Raw genomic sequence first — 19455 nt, 5'->3', positions numbered from 1 at the left:
CAAACACAAACATTCAGAACTCACAGCACAGCACAGTTTACTTGCTAGTTATTTTATACAAATAGTATAAAGAGGGTGTGTATCTGAAGGACATGAACTGCATCACATTTGCCAGATAGATGTTCATACACAGAAACTGAATTTCAGACAGGAGTTTTGCAAAGAGAATCACAGAGTCCCATTAAAAAAGCTTTCACTAACCTGTTGTAAGAAAAAACGATAACATAGCCATTTCAGTAATCACGTACAGTCATAGAAAGATATCTAGGTGATAGGTAAAGTTGAAATAAACATAAAATAAACAACAACTTAGAAAACATTCCAATAATCAGGTGGCGTCTAGCCGTGTTTGCTGTCCTACAATGCTCGACCCAGCCACAAACCATTTAACAGAACATTTGGAAGTCCCAAAAGAACCACAAAATATCTTTATTCTCATTTTATCTTTTCTCTTTTGTTTTTGTTTTATTTTTATTTTTACACATCACAACCTGAAGACTTGGTGGGTTGACTGGTTGTCCATCACGTCTCTGGGTTATCATCATCATCCCCTTTTGTGTCATCTAAAAGCACAGACCCCTTCAACATGCTGCAACACCCCCTTTACAAAAGCAATCACAACCCCTTTAATGGTTACACGCAAACTGTGGGTTTTAATTTGTCGCACTCTTTAAGTGCCGTTCAAGAAAGGGGGCAACAATCTCTGTGCCCTCCTACATGAAGATTTCTATGTATTTTGAACGTCCACGTTCAAGGTCCCACACCTGCTGAAGGGCCACGTCAAGTTTACAGGATGGCACAGAAGAACTTCTTCTCCCTGAACGGGTTCTCTGACGCTGGCACTGGCGATAACAGAGGGTCCTCTTTGGCATGGGCTTCGCAGTATGACATTAAGTCTGCTGCTGCTTTTGACACCTGAAATTAAGCAGACATTTGCTCATATCGTAGACAGGTATTTGGCAATCAGAGACAAAGTTAAAGCAGTTGATTGATTTAGACTAGCTTAGCATAAAGACTGTAAACAGGAAGAGCAAAACCACAAAGCCCACACTTCTGTTTTTGTACAGATCAAACAAACAACAAGTGACATGCTAATTTGTGAGCTTTAAAGGAGGTGGTAGGTGAATTTCTTTTAGTCTAACTGTTTCACCCTCTTTCCAGTTTTTAGCTAAGTTAACTGCTTCCTGGCTCTAGCTTCATACTTATGCCCAGACTTGAAAATGGAGAGCAAACGGCTGGTTTTACATTTCTGCTTTTGTATGGATTAAACAAATGAGATTTATAGTGATGTGTATTATTATTACTGATTGAAATCATCTGATAGAGCCAGGCTAGCTGTGTCCCTCTGTTCCCAGTGTTTGTGCTAAGCTACACTAACTACCTGCCTCCACCTACATAACTGACCACCTTGGAAAGAATGCAAGTAAGTATATGCTTACAATGTCAAATTATTTCTCCAAATTTCATCTCAGTTTTGAAACCCAAACCTACAAAACCACCGGTGGAATTTTTAAATGAAATTCAAGATTCACTGTGGACATGCGCACCTTTATCCTGTCGATGTTGGCTTCCATCTTCAGCTGCTCCACCAGCTTCCTGGCTTGTGCGATGCTGGCTGTGTTATTGCTCGCCATGGGCGCCGTCAGTCAGGTCTCGTGTGCGCTGCCTACATGGAGGGGAAAGAGAGTCAGACATCCCATCAACATCGCAGTACACACACTCACAGGGGATGCAAAGAGAAGTACTAGTAACAGATACACCGTTCATAGTCACATGCCTGTGAACACACACACATACCACCGACACAGGCATATTATTTATGGTGTCGGTTGCTAGGCAGCCTATGACACTGAGGGGGAGGCAGGGGGGTGGGAGGAGAGTGAGGGGGAAGATTTGTTTTTCCTTTTTTTGTCTAGCTCTCAGTTTAAAATAGATGGACTGATAATTGACATTACTGGTTTAAGAAATTGAAAAACTCTAACTCTTTGCACTGGTAACGGTGGTTTCCTTCACACCTTTCATACTTACCAGCACTTCACAACACTTCGTCTCTCAGTGTCAACCATATGCATCATGTGAAGGACAATAAATCAATAAAATTATGTGATGTGCCTTTGATCCAAGGTAAAAACCAGGTCATGTCGCAGGCAGCGGATATTACAAAGCTTCAGCACTGCTTTATTTGCATGTAAGGAACATGCACTGCTAAACTGTGTTTTCTCAAAGGTGACTTCACAAAGTCTACAGGTTGATTATCAGAAAACCACAACATTCAACCAGGAAAAATCCAGACAACAACAATCAAAAAAGAATTCCCCTGCACAGCTAACAAAGTATTAAAAAACATCAGATGATAAAGATTTAAAATGGCCACGGGGAGTGAATGAGTCGAGCATGAGGGCAGCTTGCTCTTAAAACCTGACAAATCAGTATCTACATGACATATATAAGTTTAAGCAGTTATTAGACAGGGTACTGTAGTAAGTGTAGACAACTTCTCTGAAAAAATAAAATACTGTATCCTTGTAGAAACATTTTAAGTTTCCCAGTTCAGAGCTAGCAGAAGCTTTTCCGAGGTTGTAGTTTGACTGAAGGTTTTGTGTATGGGGGAATGAATGATACAGGAAGATGGACACACATCAGTGCAGCGAGTACCTTAACTGAGTGTATACTGCAGATTAGTACACAGTGCATATGTACACTGACAGATGAATAATGGAAACAACAACACGGAGATGTTCATGCAGAGTCTTCAGTGCTCAAAACTGTCTGCGTATGATGTTTCTCCGCCAATTTATTCAGGCTTTTCCTTTAATTTGTCTCTACTGTTGCACGCTTTTAGTTGTGTGTGTCCTCAGACGCTCCTCCGGCTTTTATAACCTCTTTGATTAAATGGATCAAGCTGCGAGTGCTCTAAAACAGCGACAACCTCGGCGTGTGATCAATCTTCCCTGTACCCCCCCGTCGTCCGCCTGTATGCACTGTGGTATGACTCAGTGTGGGGTCAAGACTGATCGCAGCGACATGCTGAAGCTGAGCGCGAATATTGATGGCACACCTGCGCACCTGTTTGTGAGCTGCTGCAGGAATCTCACACCCACACCCTCAACCTGACAGCCCAATTGTCAGTCAAAGCCTGCACAGGGTTGCAGAGGGTTATTTGTGAGATATATTATCATCATTACTGCACTGGTCTATTGTTCATGATTTCAGGACAGATTTAGCAGGAGTTGAATGTAGATGTGGTGTTTATACATACATCCAGTATGAGAGTTAACAGATCTCGGTATTATTGCTTGGAGTCACTGGAAAAAGATTTAAAATGCAAATCAAAGTGCAAAACTACAGTATTTACTTAATTCTCACATGTTCAGGACTGAAACGCTTCCTCCTCTGAAGCGGGCTGGAAAATTTCGAGTCGTTGTCATCGCAAACCAAATGACAACTTGAAGAGGATTTGAGCACGACATGCAGCAGACAGCACAGTATTAACAGTGCAACATAAACATTATGTTTTACAGTCTCTCCTGGATGTCCTCTCTCTGAACAGCTTGGGATTAGTGGTGTTTTAATTTAAACTCAGGTTAATGTCAAAAACAAAACCTACTGTGTCGTGTCAGAAATGATAAGAATCCAAACGCTGACTCTTTCACCTTCTACCAATAAGACCAGTTGGTTCAGTTTGAACGTTAGGAGACAGGTCCAGAGTTTACATGTAAATTTACATGAAAAAAGTTTTTTTTCCTGAAAATGCAGGTGAAAGAGACATTGCAGAAAGACATAACAAACTACCATAGTCAGGTTCTGTGGACCTCCTCCTGTGGTTACATCAACTGGAGGGACTTTTTGTTTCCTCCTTTGGATGGGCTCCTGGGTCCAGACTTTTGGTATTTTTGTGGGGGTTAAAAAGCTAAAATCTGGCATTCCATTATGAAAGCCACTTTCCTGCAACATCCTGCAGACAGAATTGTCTGGTGCAATTTCTTTTGTATGTCAGGTTAATAATGAATGGTGTACTTTTAAGAGATAATTATGCACAAAATATCCAGGGACTCTTGCACACAAACTTCACTTTGGTCCCTCGCCAGAGGCCAGAGACTTACTACAAAGGTGTGATTGACAAGTAGAAATTAGTCTTTGGCGTCTTTCGTATCGAGGTCATAATATTGTCTCAACGCTCAGGGGAGACGTCAAAGCAGGCCAGCGTATCACCAGACTATTGATAGGGAGAGATGTCAGTCTTTAAGGTTTCTGGGATGTCGGCAGAAAAGTAGAGCTCTGTTCTTTACTGTGACACAAAAGCCTGGTTTGAGCAGAACTGATGGGAAGAGATGGTGTTTTAAATAAATATCATAAAGGCAAATGGAAAACTGGAAGGACGAGAAGACAGTTTGCACAGTGCTTGGGAACACATGGAAATTTACTGTTGCAGCTTAAAGTCAGACAAGACTAGGAGTCAGGCCACAGCCATACAAACAGCTCTGTGAGGCTGTAGTTTGTGCTGAGCTAAACGGCAGCATGCTAACGCGCTCACAGTGACGATGGTGACATGCGTGTTTAGCAGCTATACTGTTTATCACATTTACCATCTTAGTTTAGGGAGTTAGAAAAGAAACCGCCCAAAAAACGAACCTAAAAAAGGTGGTTATCAGATATTAGTTACATCTAGAGGACACCTCCTACATATCATTTTGTGTTGAGGTTCACGTATATGTTAAAAAAACAAACAAGCAAAATACGTCGAATGAAAACAAAACTCAAAAGGCAGAACACAAAAGAGGTTATGAGGAATTTAGCAGAGCTGTCACTGTGTCTACAAAGTCATTTTTCTGCTTATTGTCAGTGGAGCATGTGAAAATGCCATCCTGACATTTTCATATCTCCAGAGGGAGGAGTGAGGAGATGCACGCATGTGTCAACTTGAGAAGGAACAGCCGATACCTTGAAGAAAACCCTTTTAGTTGTCTTCAGGGCATCGGCTCTTGTTTCTTTCAGCTTTAGGAGAAGCTAAATACCTGTACTTTTAGATCTTAGATTTACACTTCTCTTGTTTTGTTTATCCTATTTTTATATCTTTCACTTTTCTTTCTTGGTCGGGAATACTGCAAATGTAATGTCTGTATGAAAAATAACTTTCCTTTGGGGATAAATAAAGGAATTCTGATTCTGATTAAGGATGTAACTTCACTGCTTCTACTCTGCTCTTCTGTATATCATGAAGCCTCTTGCTTCCTGTCCTTCCTATCTATCAGCTGCCCAAAATACCATCCTGAGTTGTCGCACATGGTGTCAACATGCTGATAACTCGCAACAAAAAAAAAAACTGCTTTTAGATGGACATGAAACAGGTTCTGGCTGATAACGTGCCTCAGTGCGTCCTCCCTTTGTCTTGACTTACCTTGTCTGCTTACTCCTCTTCACTATGCTCTGGTGTGTGCCTGCACTTCAGTCAGCACTTTGCACCCGCCCAGCTCTCTGCAAACAGAGATGGAGAGATAAGCAGAGTGTGAACCAGAGCCTGATCAGAAGCAGAAGCTCTGCACATACCAGATAAATTACAAATGAGTGTTGAGCTGCTGTCGTCTGATCACTGAGTGTCTGGATGTCGCAGCTCGCACTAACAGACTCCACTGTGGAGGGAGTCTGATGGAGAAACAGGACCACAAACTGCAGACGAAGATGCAACTCAATCGAGGCAAGAAATTAACACGTGATTTTAAAGGGATAGTTCAGATTTCTTTTGCTGAGAGTGAGATGCAAAGATTGATGCGACTCTCATCTGCAGCCAGCAGTAGGTTAGCTCAGATTAGCATAAACACTGGAAGCAACTAGCCGGGCTCTGTCTACCAGCATCTCTAAAGCTCACTACTTAATACATTATAGCTCGTTTTTATTTTTAAACAAGTCAAGTTGCTGCGTTATAGGAAGATTATCTGTGGGACTATTTGTTTTGATGATCAGCTGTTGAATGTAAAATACTTAACTTTATCTCAATCTCAAGCATCAATACCACTCTCATATCTGTCATGTGATGGTTATCTTAGCGTAGTATCAAGACTGGATTATATGCTATATTATGTCAGGAAGTCATTGCTCTTGACTGAGAAACAACCCAATTTAACCAACTTGTCGTATTTATATTCTGTACAATTCTGGTTTTTGTAAGGCCTAAAGAAATAACTTAGTGAAGCTTCATGTGGATTTCATTACATTTGAACACGCTGAGTGGACAGAGTGGTGTTGATCTTCTCATCTAAATTCGGCAAACTTTTCCTTTAAGTTGAGCTTCAGCTGGCGTTGAGCCCTTCATCGTCCTCTGTATCTGCAGCTCTTTCTCAGCTCCAACAGATCCATTCCTAATCAATCTGTGACTGCGCAGCTCGGTTTTCTGTTGCCTCTGATAAATGGGCCAATCACCCCGCATGAGCAGATCTGCAGAGGAAGGGAATTCCGTCCATCGTAAATCACCGTTCAAGCAGCCTTACAGTAAGGCACCCATTAAGAAAAGCTTGCCAACGGTGGCCAAACGCCTGAGCCAGAGCGTTCTAGCAACAATGAAACTGCTTAGAGTTTCAAAAACAAAAAAAAAAGAGCAGCAGATCTGACCGTACTGTGGAGTCAACTGTCCCGTTTCACCGGAGCCATTAATCTATGCTCTTACGCTGCATCATGCAAGTTGAATAATAATTTTTGTCAGAGCAGTGACTCTTACAGTATTAGCTGTGATCTTCAGTGTGTAGCATGATTGTCTGTGGGTCTTCACAAGGTTAAAGTGTCTATTTTTGTAAACCCAGTTATTGTAACTGAGTACTACTGAACTATGTTTTGAGAAAGTTTGTATTCATTGTTTAAATTCGTTAAAAGATGTCAAAGTTCTCAAAATGTTACATTTTGTCTAAAAACAAGTAACAATGCCTGAATGCTGAAATAAGATTATGAGTCTCACCAGATGTTTGATGCAGTGTTTGGTACCTTATAGTTTTCAATAAATGGCGACTGGTCTCAGGCTGAAAAAGTAGAATTTTTTGCCAGAAAAACTGTAAAATAAAATCCTTGATATATAATGTTGTGAGCATGTAATGTTTCCTGAAAGCATCTGCTCATATCAGTCACATTTTGCAGTCAAATCGTCTCATTGTGAATATGTAAAATAAGGTATGAACCAGTTATACCTAATCACCATTATTGACTTTACCTTTCCGGCTGAAAGATGAGCTCAGAAGACAAACAGAGCCCGGGTCACATGACCTGTGCTTGTGACCACGTTTTATTTGCTCACGACACATGCTAACTCGCAACTCACTAAGTCATCGGGCTTGTCACTCACTGAGACTCACGTTTATATCTGGGAATTTTCCAGGAAAACCATACAGTCATCTGATGTTTGCGCTTGTCTGGAAGCAGTTGAGATATGACAGTAAAGGAAAAATGAAGTGATGTATGGAAATGAATCGAATGATCTTGTCTATCATTCCATGCAACCACTGTTTTATCATCATTTACAATATGAAAATGTTTTAGTACCCTTGGCTGAATTGTGTTATCAATTTGGACGGCGAGTCTGCATTTATTCATGTCAAATTGATTTTTTGATTATCACGTGGCAAAAGAAACAGTGAAAGTCAATGGATGTATGTAACAGCAGGAGAAATCCATCAGATAATCTAAACCTGTAAAGAGGGAAAATGTGAAGCATGTCGGGACTTGGTAGAGATCGAAACCAGAGCTAATGCAGAGTGAATCTTGGACTTACGTTCATCAAGGGATCGCAAACATGGCTCCAAATGTGAATGTGAAAATGACAGTGTTGCTAAATTTTGCAAAGACACCAAAAAAAGGTCCTTTAACTTGATCAAGGAAGCATTATTCATAAGTTAAGGGCTAACAATGGGGCTTATATCTGATGCATGATTGATGATTGATCGTTTCTTTTGATTATTGCAGTTTTCACATCCTGTTGTTGAAGCTTTAAAGCTTTAAAAATGAGTATTGTGATGTTTGTATACTGAAGCAGCAAAGTGTCAGTGTCATATCAAATTCAAGTTTTCACTCAATATTTTGTTTATTTTCCAATCTTTGATCGGATTACTGCCAAACAAAGACGAGAAAGCTCACTGTCCTTAAAAAAGAAAGAGCTGAATTTGGTTTCTCTGTGAACCGTTTGTGTCATGGTGTTTATGTTACAGAGCAGCAGTGAGATCAAGGGATTTTTTCTTTTTATCTTAATGCTTTGGCAATATTGTTCTCCGCTTTTATGCCAGTAAACTGAACTGCACTGAAAGGCAAACAAAAACCAGACAGATGCATTATGGGACATGACTGGTGATCCATTTCTCTCCTGTGTTCTAGCCTTCTGCTTCCCATCCCTCCCTCCATGGCAGACAGTTGTTCAGTGATGGGACTGAAGCACCTGTAGCACACTCCATCCTGCTGCTAACACCACCGAATCAATCTGACCCCCTGTGCCATCCTTCCCCCTGCCATTTGGAGGTGTTTTGAAGCCCTTCCTGCAGGATTTTCAGGGGGTCTGTGTTTGTGACAAGGTCCTCTACAGATGTGATTATAGCTGCTGCTCGACTCTGGGCTTCATTGACTTTAAGGGTGATTAAGCACTGCAGGAAACATCCTGGTGAGGAAAATATAATTCCTGGCCTGTCGAGAGTGATGATCTCTCGACACACGCTGATTCCTGGACCCGGTTCTCCCTCCCCCTTTTCTTCCCCTTCCTCTTTCTGTAGTGCACACCTTATTATCCAGTTTGTTTGTTTTTTTTTAAATCTTACACCATCCAAAGAGAGAAATTAAGGTGGCCAGGCAGGGAGTGTTCTGTCCTCTGTGATGCCCAGGGTGTGAAATCAGAGCGTGGTAATTAAAAATCTGTCCCTATAGCTCAGCCATCTGGACCCTGGAGAGCCAGTGATTAACCTGTGAGGGTCTGCAGGGATGCAAGCAGGCAGGATGGGACCCCTGCTCAGAGATAACTGAGCCTAAATTAGAAAGTCAACCGGAGAGAGTGTGTTAAACCAAGTCAAGCCCCGCCCCCCTTCACAGTCATTGCTGCTGCTAACGTCAAGTTGCGTGTGCGTTCTCACATTACACATAGATTTCAATGAAAATGGAGGCAGATTTACCACTCAAAAATCTCTTTTAAACAATGGGTCCTTGACTTGAGATGAAGGACGACAAAAGCAGGCCTCTCTCTTCTAGCTAGCGCCTTTTTTTATCGGCGGAAATGACAAAAGCAACAAGCATGTTAGCTAGCTGGCTAATTAAGCTAACGTTAGCTCCATGACTTGGTTTAAAAAACTCTCGCTGGTTGACTTTCTAATATTTCCAGCTGGTTTGCTTTAAAAGATACTTTTGTAATTTTTTGACACTCAGTGGCTACATACATAATTGTGCTAAAAGTCTGAGGATAAAGCTGTATGTCACTAAAAAAGCTAGCATCCTCACCAGATGATGATCCATTCAGAGTATTTCACAGAAGAACTATTTGGTACTATTCAATTCATTCTACCACAACCTTCTTTGGCTGTTTAGTTAACATACTTTTTTGAAGAGGTTGAATCATAGCGTTTAGTAAACATGACACTATCTCAGGTAGGCTAACAATGGTTGGGTAAAATCTAAGATCAGCTACTGTTAGCCTAAACTTCTACACAGTAAGGAAATCACACAGCCAATCATCAACAGAAATTTCTCAAAATAATCTTTAATCCCACAAATAAACGTAGTTAGTTAAAACAGTCATTTGGCCTTTGAAGTAACACTTGGTTATTACTGTAGCTGGTAAGCTAGTTAGCTATACAAGGCTTAAAAAACACCCAATCCCAACTCAACATGTAACAGGTTTATCACTGATCGATGGAGGGGTTTACCAAACCATGAATTATATCTCAACAGTCGGTTATTGGAAGCGGTTTAGACTGAGAGCCTTGACTCAGTTTCTCTAATGAAGTCTTTGCTATATATGGTTATATTAATACAGTGAGTGAGAAAAGGCGGGGGGTTTTGGTATTTGGGACTTAATAGGGCTGAAAATCTGGGACGTTGTCTTGTTTATCACAGACATAATAAATAAATTTAAAAAATAAATAAATCAAACTCTGATTTTGTCACTGTACAAGCTTTTCTATGCTGACCGAGTCATCTCTTTTTTGTGTTTTACTACAAAACCGACAGAACTCGTCTAAAACCCACTGAGCGTTTTCAAAAATGCAAGCCTGTTTTTCATTATTTCTTAAAGGCCTGCAGTGGTGCTTGGGAGTACAAACGCACTGGCACACATGCAGTAAGTTCAGTCATCAAGCCCTGACAGTGTGACTGAGTGACTGTACCATCCTCTCAGTTTGCCATAGGACAATGAGGTACAGTCTGCGATGTCACCGTGAAACCAGACCAGTGAAGGGCACACTCACTAAACTAAGATTTATAGTCGCAAACTGAAAGGAGAGGTTATGCAGAATGAGAACAAATTATAAAAGCCGGAAATAGGAATAGAGTTTATCAGGGAGATAAAAGAGGCTGAGATGTGATGGTAATATCTTCTTCCTGAGTGGCTTTCACAGCGACCGCAGCGAGGAGAAGTAACATAAAACTGACCTCCGGAGTTATTAATGAACACAATCAAGAGGATATTGACTACTGAATGTAATATAGCACGGATTCCTGCCCTTGAATATGAGAAAGGGCACAAAGAGAAAGAGAAAGAGATGGGAAACAGAGCGCAGAGCTGTTGGGCGGTGATTGTCTGGGGATATGACGCCGAGTGTGACAGCTGAGCGCCGTCCTCCATCACTATTTCTGTTAGCGCTCTGACATGGACCTGAAGCCAAACTCCAGGCTCGCATCATAAGAGCCTCTAACACCCATCACACAGGACTATGGGACATGAAATTAAAGTAAATGAAAATAAACTCATCTCTATTTCTAATATTTTTGGCATAGTTTCACTTTTAAGTATATTTTTGAATATATACACACACACACACACATATATATATATATATATATATATATATATGTGTATATATATATATCAGAGCCAGAGCACTGTTTTATGCTGTAAAATATCTTAAAAGTGACAATGTGTAAGAAGAAGTAGAAGAAGAGACAGTTTCCAACCTTATCTACTTCTACTGCAAAGAAAGAAAAAGTAACCCTACATGTTAAGATGTCAACGGATGGGTCTGAAAATCTGTAATGGTACATGGCAAATAAGTGGCATCAGATTTTTATGGAGTCTGATTCAGAGTTGCAAATACATGTGACATGCTCATTGATGGTTTTTGACAGGGAAACAGTCAAACAATGACAGAGCTGTAGGTGATATTAAGAATGAGCCAAAAAAAGGTATGAAGTGTGAATGAGCTTGATGCAGCTGTACGAGTCCACTTACAGAAACCGTAGCTCTTAAAGCTCTTTCTTTCTTTGTCATGTAGTTTCTTTTTCTGTGCTGCTGACTCGTCCCGTCCACCAGCGAGAAATAAGCTAACAGGAAAACAAAAGCTGAATGAATGAAGTGAAATGAAACAGCAGTTCGGTCCAGTTATCAGGTCGGTTTTTCCAACAGAAACTCGCCCACTTCAAAACAGTGAGAAAGCACAGAACGAAACTAAATTTGTCGTATAACAGTTGGCTTGTATCAGACCGTTATTTTAAGCATAGTAAAAATACAGATCACTTTCATATTCTCGATGTATTAGCCTGTATTAAACTGTACATTAACCCTAAGTCTCTTTCCCCCCCTCGTGCTGCTGCCTCCCGGTCAGACCACCACCACCCGTGAATATTCGATTAGCCCGGACATCTGTGGCCCCCCCAGCATGTCCTGCCCATCCTACCATCTTAGAGATTGTAGTGTGTGTGTGTGTGTGTGTGAGTATGTACTTATACGCGTGTGTGTGTGTGTGTGCTGGGGTTAATCTAGGTCCCAGAAGGGGGGGAGGGGAAAAGGCAGTGGCCCAGGAAATGATGCATCCCCTGGGAGTCAAGGAGGCAGCAGGGAGGAGGCTTATTGCTCCAGGGATCGCAAATGTGGTCTATTATGTTTATTAAATCAAACGATCAAGGCCCCGGCATGTTGCTTTTTTTTGTTAGATTAAAGCGGTGACCAAGTGGTTTTCTTTTCCTCAAACGTTTAAAGCCCCGTGTTTAAAACCTTTTATATGCCTGTTATGTAACAGCAGTGTAGTTAGTGGGGTAGAAACAATGCATGTCACTGCAGTCACAAGAACAGCTACAGATTTTTAACGTGTATAAAAATAAGCCTGTGTGTTCTTGTGCGACCAGGGTGGAAAATTAACACCAGCCAGCAGCCAAATAATACTGGTGAATTCTGGCTGTGAGCGAGAAGGTTGGTTTAAATTCCCCTGGCCACTTTGGCAGGAAACCAGCCATCGTGTGGAACGTCTTTTCCACTCTGGAAATCATATTTGGAGGTGACCAAGGTGAGGTCGTCAAATTTAAAAGGTTTAAAAGGTTTCTGCCTCGTGTGTCACATATGATAGTTTTACCATCTTTTGTGTACATTAAGCTTTCTCTTGTGGGCTTTAACTGTGAGCAATCAGCAGTATTTGTACATTTGCCTTGAGTGAGGAGACTTAAACATACTTTTCCTCTGGAATCAATCAGCGTGCCAAGAATAACACTGCCAGACTCCTGGGCTGTTAACAATATTACAAACATCCGGGCTTGTTTAGATTCTGCTAAGAGTGTGAGTGTGCTGCTCAGACTGTTTCAGAGCCTGACTTGCCTCGACTGTAGTTTTCACTGAGAAGTAACGAGTGCTTCTGCTTTGGGGAGAATTCTGATTGCTAATGCGTCCACACGTGAACACCTGAAACTTGGACTTCATTCACAGAAATGCTGACTTGAGACCTGACTTGGACTTGACTTGCTTAAGACTTGAAATTTGCATTTAAGTGATAACTGAGTTATAAAAAAAAGGGCTTGGACTTGAACTAGAGACTTGAATGCAAAAACATTAATGTCATGAATGTAAAGACTTGACATGGACTTGACAATTGTGAAACACGACCCAAAGACTTGAATTTGAGTCAAGTCCTAAGTTATGAGATCTTGGAAATTTTTGGGATTTGCCCCCCCAAAAGTACTTGACTTGGGACTTGAAAGCAAACACTTTGAAATCTCAGTTTTTACAATCTTGATATAAATGCGACTTAAAACCTAACCTCCGACTAGGTTGGGCAACATTTGAGACTCTTTGGACACATGGACTCAAGTCAAAGTGTAACTACACAAAAATGAACTTCCCTTGGATGTAATAGCTGTGAGACTCCCTAAAGACGTGGCTCATGTCAAGTTTCATGTGTCGCCCTCAAGGACTAAAGACTTTAGTCGAGGGTTTGTTCAACAAGACAAGACTCAAGGTCAAGACCGGTGTTGACCGCTAGTCTCATGTTTTGACTTCGCAGAGTGAAGACTTGTGACCTTACATGGACTTTCTTTGCAAGGCTTGGCTGGACAAGATTGGAGACTCAACTTGGGCTTTCCCCAAATGGCTCACTGACAGCTCCGGATGCTTTTATCCAGACCGACAATGGCACAACTGAATAAGCCTAAGACCCAAAATCAACACCGTCAGAAGCAAACAAGCGCAGCGTGTACGAAGGTCAAAGCCTTCAGTTTGACAACATCCTTCCTACCTCGTGCCGTCTTCCTTCTGAAGCCTCGTACATCCCCGAAGTTTGTCTGAAAGTATGAACAGGCCGGTTCACATAGACAAGACTTCAGTAAGAATGATGCTTTTAGGAAGCTCAGCTGAGAACGGCTCACTCTTTGGCCTCACTTGGAACGATGCTTTTTGGTTGGAGGAGATGGGCTGCTAGGTCTTCCTTATCCTCCCCCCCGCTTTCTATTTGTAACATTCACTCTGTTCTGGAAAACTCTCAAGGTTTTGAAACGTTCCCTGTTTATTGCTGGATACTTTGTGAGCTGCTCTTCTAGCCTCAACATCGATGCACGTGAAACAATCTGTGGCCTTGGAGCTGCTTGCCTTCGAGATACAGCACAAGCCGCCCGGACGTGAGCTCTTGCGTAATTGTGACTCGCTGTGTGCGTTCGTAACAGGCCTGGAAATGTAACAGACAACCACACACGTATGATCAGATGATTTGACGTGAGTCGTACATGACAAAGCCTTCCTGTGACGAGGCTCGGAGTGGGGAAAAACCACACATCTGTGATTGTTTTTTTCTCCTGCGCGTGCATGCTATTCTCTGCAAACTGTATCTGTGTATGAGCAACATAAAAATACCAACCCCCCCCCATCCTCCTCCTCCTCCTCCACCTCCTCCTCCTCCTCCTCTCCCAGCCATCTGCCTGATACAACCACTACATGGACCTTGTGTGTGGTCGACTGCTTTCTCCTTGCGGTATGGAGGGAGAGAATGGCTGGAAAACCTCACAGGAAGCGTGTGGGATTCTTTCTGTTTTCTGCTGCCTCTTTCTTTGGCATCCCCTTCACCAATTTTCCTCATCCTCATTCTTTTCTTCCGGTCTCTTTTTTGTTTTTCCATCATTCAAATGCTACCCGTAATTCCTCTGGCTCTACATTATAAGATCTGCTCAATCCTGAGGGGGAAAAAAGAAGGAGGGAAAAAGAGAGTCCATTCTTGTATTTCCTTCACATGTATGCAAGGAGGTACAAGATGGAGGGAATAAAGCAGCAGTTCACCTGACAGCGAGGAGGTTTTTACAGATTTAAGAGGGGATTCCATGATGTAAACCAGCCAGCGGCATCAATCTTTCCCCTCAAGCGCTGACAAAAACGACAGGGTGGATATGAAAAAAACTCCTCCTCCTCCTCCTCCGGAACACACCCTGTTTTGGATGTGATTAACCCAGATGCCACCAAAACAGAAACATCCAATAAAACCCACCCCGCAAAAAGAAAAAAAAAATGTCAGAAAGAAAAAAACCTACCTTTTTTGTGTGTGTGTGTGTGCGTGGTGTCGATCTGTGAAGCCAAACACATCCAGTCCTGTGGAGTGGAGTAGTGTCCACGCGTTCTCGCCTCTTGCTGTCTGTCACACACAAACACACACACACGGTCAGTCAGTCAGTCAGCGAGGCAGGCGAGTACATCCACACAACACACACTCCTCTCTCTCTCTCTCTCTCTCTCTGTATGCTTCTCCCTCTCTGCTCCGACTGCGATCCTCCCTGCCTCCCTCCTCACTGCTGCTCTGAGTCTCCACCCTTCAGTCAAATGCTCAGGCTCCAAGAAAATACCCTCCTGCTCCTCCTCCTCCTCCTCCTCCTCCTCCTCCCTCTCCCTTTCTGTCTTCCCCTCTGTGCTATCTGGACACACTCCCTCCATCTCCCAAAGGTCCACAGGAAAAGCCTTGACTGTCTCTCTAAACACCTACAGTAAACAAATACATACCAGGAAAGCTGACAGTCTGGGCTGGCTGGATTTCCGCGTTGATAAATATTCATATTGCCCCTTGCATACATTTCGGCTGCTCACTTTCCCTCTTTTAACACACAGTTAAGTCACATTTGCCTTACTTCTCCATTCACCTGACATGCCCCGCTACAGTCGAGGCTTTTAATCTTTAGACTATTTGTATTTTACAGTGAAAAAATTTTAAACTATTTGCCAAAGTTGTAACAACACACATAAACAAACAAGGTGTTTAAGAATGGGTTTTCTACTATGTAAGGTTAATCTGAATCAAGGTGAGATCGTCCAGCTCAAATGTGTGAGTGTATGCATGCAGCTGGTGTGTATGTGAGAATTGGTGTTGTTACCTCAACCAAGAAGGTTATGTTTTTGGTCTAACATCTTTGTATATGTACACTATACAGACAAAAGTATTGGTACGGGGATATTTTTCAGGTAAAGGGAAGGGAAATCTTAATGCTTCAGCACACCAAGACATTTTGGACAATGCTATGCTTCCAACTTTGTGGCAACAGTTTGTTGAAGGCCCTTTTCTATTCCAGCATGACTGTGCCCCAGTGCACAAAGCAAAGCTCCATAAAGACATGGTTGGATGAGTTTGGTGTGGAAGAACTTGACTGGCCCACACAGAGTCCTGACCTCAACCCCATCCAACACCTTTGGGATGAACTGGAACGGAGATTGTGAGCCAGGCCTTTTGGTCCAACATCAGTGTGTGACCTCACAAATGCCCACAGAAACACTCCAACATGTTGTGGAAAGCCTTCACAGAAGAGTGGAAGCTGTTAGAGCTGCAGAGCTGTCTGTGTGTTTAGAATGCAACACCACTGAATTTCCTGTCCTCCTGTAAAGGTCAGGTGTCCCGATACTTTTGTTTATACAGTGTATGTTTATATCTGTTAGCATTATTTTCCCCTGTGGCCTTAAGTGAACCTGCTTTCTGTCATTCACACTTTCAGCTCCATTCTTGCAGATGTTTCTCTCCGTAACACGTACAGTAAAAGTACACATCCGATGACGAGGAGAGAGAAGAAGGAGGAGGAAGATGGAGCATTAATGAGTCATGGTTCCTGTGGAGGTGGCACATGAAGGCTCGGTCACCAGGATACCACAGTGATCTGCGAGAGCCCTTCCTGGGTCCCCTAAGCCAGCAGTTTCCAACCTTTTAAGCCTGAAGCCTGAAGCCTGTTACCCCTTCAGTGGCACCTTACACTTCATGCTCCAAATTTCTTTTTGTCAACTGATTATAACACTATCAACTATATTAAACCAGTTATTTTTTACAATGCTTTCATGCAATTCAGTTCTAATAGTTTAACTATTACTATTTAGCATATTCATTAGTTTCAGATTACTATTTCTACTGTTCATCCATTAGCCCACACATAAAAGTACCATTCTTTTGAACTATTTTAGCGTATGCATGAGTTATAGTTAACCACTTCCACAGTTCAGACTTTTAGCAAAACATTCAAGAGTTTATTTACTTGTAGGTGTTTCAACTTCTTTGCTCACTTGCTATCTCTTCATGTACCTCGTGTACCACTGCAGAGGAACCCCCAGAGGAACATGAACCCCCGACCGGGAATCATTACCCTGAGCTACAGCACATTATGGCCTCTTGAGCATCAGCAGAGACAGTAACAGTGAAACCCCTCCCTCCCTCCATCACCGGAGAAAAAAAAAAAGATAAATCCTGAGATTTGTTTATTAGTAATCTGATTACTATGTTTTATTATCGGCTCTGCGGATCATCTCTGAAGCTTGTGGTGTCAGTGCAGCTGTTTTGGTTAATAGGCTGGTTTATTAAGTGCAGCTAATCCACCTCTAAGAGGACACAGGCAGATGTGGTGACCTGCGGTCCTAATGTCACTGAAACTGCCTTTTCCACCTTAATAAACAGCATTGTTTTGTTTAAAGGTGGATCTGAAATCCATGCCAGCCTTTCAGCAACTAGAAGAAACTGCGTTTTGAGGGCTTTTTGTGCCCAATGTGTTTGAAAATGTTCTTATCCTAATAGGTTGAAATATGCTCACATTTAACACTGTTTTCACATGATAATGGTGATTTTGGTTGGGGAGGGGGAGGATGTACGAATGATCCTCTGAGAGCTGTGTCTGTATGAGTGTGTGTGTGTGTGCGCACCAGGGGTGGGGTTATCACGACTGGAGGGGGAGGGGTCTGGATTTTATTTCTGATTTGTGACCATCTGGCTCCTCCAGGCAGCTGCTGGCCCGAGCCGAGCAGAGCCGCCCCGCCTGTTCTGCCCAAATGCCCCATGGGATTTACGGAGAGGTCACCACTGCTGCTGGAGAGACACTGTCACCTAATACTCTCAAACAATCGGCTCAAATGATGGCCCACACACACACACACAGTCATAGATGGGAAGATAAGACGCATAGAAATATGAGACAGGATGGAAACGGGAGAAACCTCCATAAATTAATGAAAAAAAAAAAAAAAATCAGAAGCATCACCTTGTTTTAAATTTTTAAAAACAAAACAAAAACAGGAACATACGAGCACGGCCTGAACGGACACCTAATTCAACAACACAAAAGAAGGGGAGAAGGAGAAGGGGGTGGTGGCACGGAGACAGTGGATGGATTTCCCCCTCTGTGTTGCCATGGCGACGGCAGCGGATGGAGGGTGACTGATTTCCTGTACAGCTGTGGAGCTCGGAGGGGAGAGAGAGGGAGACACGTTATCTGTGATGGAGGAAGGGGGTGGAGCTCACTGAGGGAAACGTCCACATCGATCTGTGATGATGAAGAGTGGAGTGGAAGCAGTGGTAGCTCTGTGCTTCTCTGATTTGGGAGTTTTCTTTGAAATAGTATGTGTATAAGTGTGTGTGTGTGTGTGTGTGTGTGTGTGTGTACACAGAGGAAAAAAAATAAAAATCTCAACACAACATCTACACAATATTTGCAAAGTTTTCAGCCAGATGTAGTGGCGTTCGTCTGCACATGGAGCACAGCAGAACCTGCAGAAACGGTGAAGCTGGACAGTAAATTTTGTAACTGATACAAATATACATTTTAGGCAGATTATACAGTTAAAGCCCAAACATCTAAAAATGTAGCCTTTGTCACAAATGGGCGTCTTGGCCGACGCAGAAAAAGGCTGAACTCCGATGCAGAGTGAAAAACGGGCAGGCAGGTGAGGCAGAGGTCCAAACAGTGGTCTTAATTTATTTAAGCAAAACTCAAAAATAAAGCACACACTTACTGTGGATAAGGATCAACAAAAGACTGTGGCATTAACATGGCATGACGAGACTAGAAAATCCTGGCGTGACATCTTGAAGACAAAACAACACTCAAGGTGACCAAGGTGACTGGGAAAACCAGGACTAAAGAGACAAGACAACGAGACACAGGTGACACACATCAGGAGGGAGAAAGCAATCAGGAAGACCAAAAGCAAAGCTACGTGAAAACAGGACACACAGGGGAAGAGACGCTTTCAAAATAAAACAGGACATGACAAAAACCTTGAACCTAATACATGGAAACACAAGACACACATGGAACATGACAAGTGGACTCAAAGTCAAAAGACAAAGCATAACAAAAACACCAAGCATGACAGCTTTTGGATAATCTTCACAGAGTATGAGAGGATACGCTGCCAGTATCCCTTGTTATCTGTTTTAACTGGGTTTTAATTGGATTTTGATACATAGATAGATAGATTGATACTTTATTGATCCCGAGGGAAATTCAAGCACCAGTAGCCCATTACAGCAGTGTAGGTTAGTCAAAAATTAGTCAAAAATAAGCAAACAAATGACCAAGGCCTAACTGCTCCCCACCTCCATCAGCCGGCTGATGTGCCCTTGAGCAAGGCACTTAACCCCCCAATATGCTCCGCGGGCGCTTGATGCTGCCCACTGATCCTGTGTGTGTTTCACTGCATGTAATTTGCCGGGTGTTGCATGTGTGTGTTCAACTAAGGATGAGTTAAATGCAGAAGACGAATTCAGTGTGTGTATGTAAAAATATACATGCTGTCAATAAAGC

The 19455-nt window shown here is 42.3% G+C and overlaps 1 protein-coding gene across 6 annotated transcripts; it reads right to left on the bottom strand.

The window, feature by feature from the left end:
- Positions 1-22: 22 nt before the first annotated feature.
- gng2 (guanine nucleotide binding protein (G protein), gamma 2) lies at positions 23-15161 on the bottom strand. Of its 6 annotated transcripts, XM_046412876.1 has the most exons (5): positions 14947-15161; positions 11399-11490; positions 5399-5475; positions 1548-1666; positions 23-915 (listed from the first exon to the last, which is right to left on the bottom strand). In XM_046412876.1, exons 4-5 carry the CDS (start codon positions 1632-1634, stop codon positions 787-789), a joined length of 216 nt encoding a protein of 71 aa, XP_046268832.1. In that variant the 5' UTR covers positions 1635-1666; positions 5399-5475; positions 11399-11490; positions 14947-15161; the 3' UTR covers positions 23-786. The 6 variants fall into 6 exon arrangements, with proteins under 6 accessions (XP_046268832.1, XP_046268830.1, XP_046268831.1 ...); XM_046412874.1 differs by lacking the exon at positions 11399-11490; XM_046412875.1 differs by lacking the exon at positions 11399-11490 and having other exon boundaries at positions 5399-5477; positions 14950-15161.
- Positions 15162-19455: the final 4294 nt, after the last annotated feature.

This window comes from Scatophagus argus, chromosome 15, assembly GCF_020382885.2.
Source record: "Scatophagus argus isolate fScaArg1 chromosome 15, fScaArg1.pri, whole genome shotgun sequence".
In the NCBI taxonomy this organism is placed as follows: domain Eukaryota; kingdom Metazoa; phylum Chordata; class Actinopteri; family Scatophagidae; genus Scatophagus; species Scatophagus argus.
This window is presented reverse-complemented; position numbering and strand designations above follow the sequence as displayed.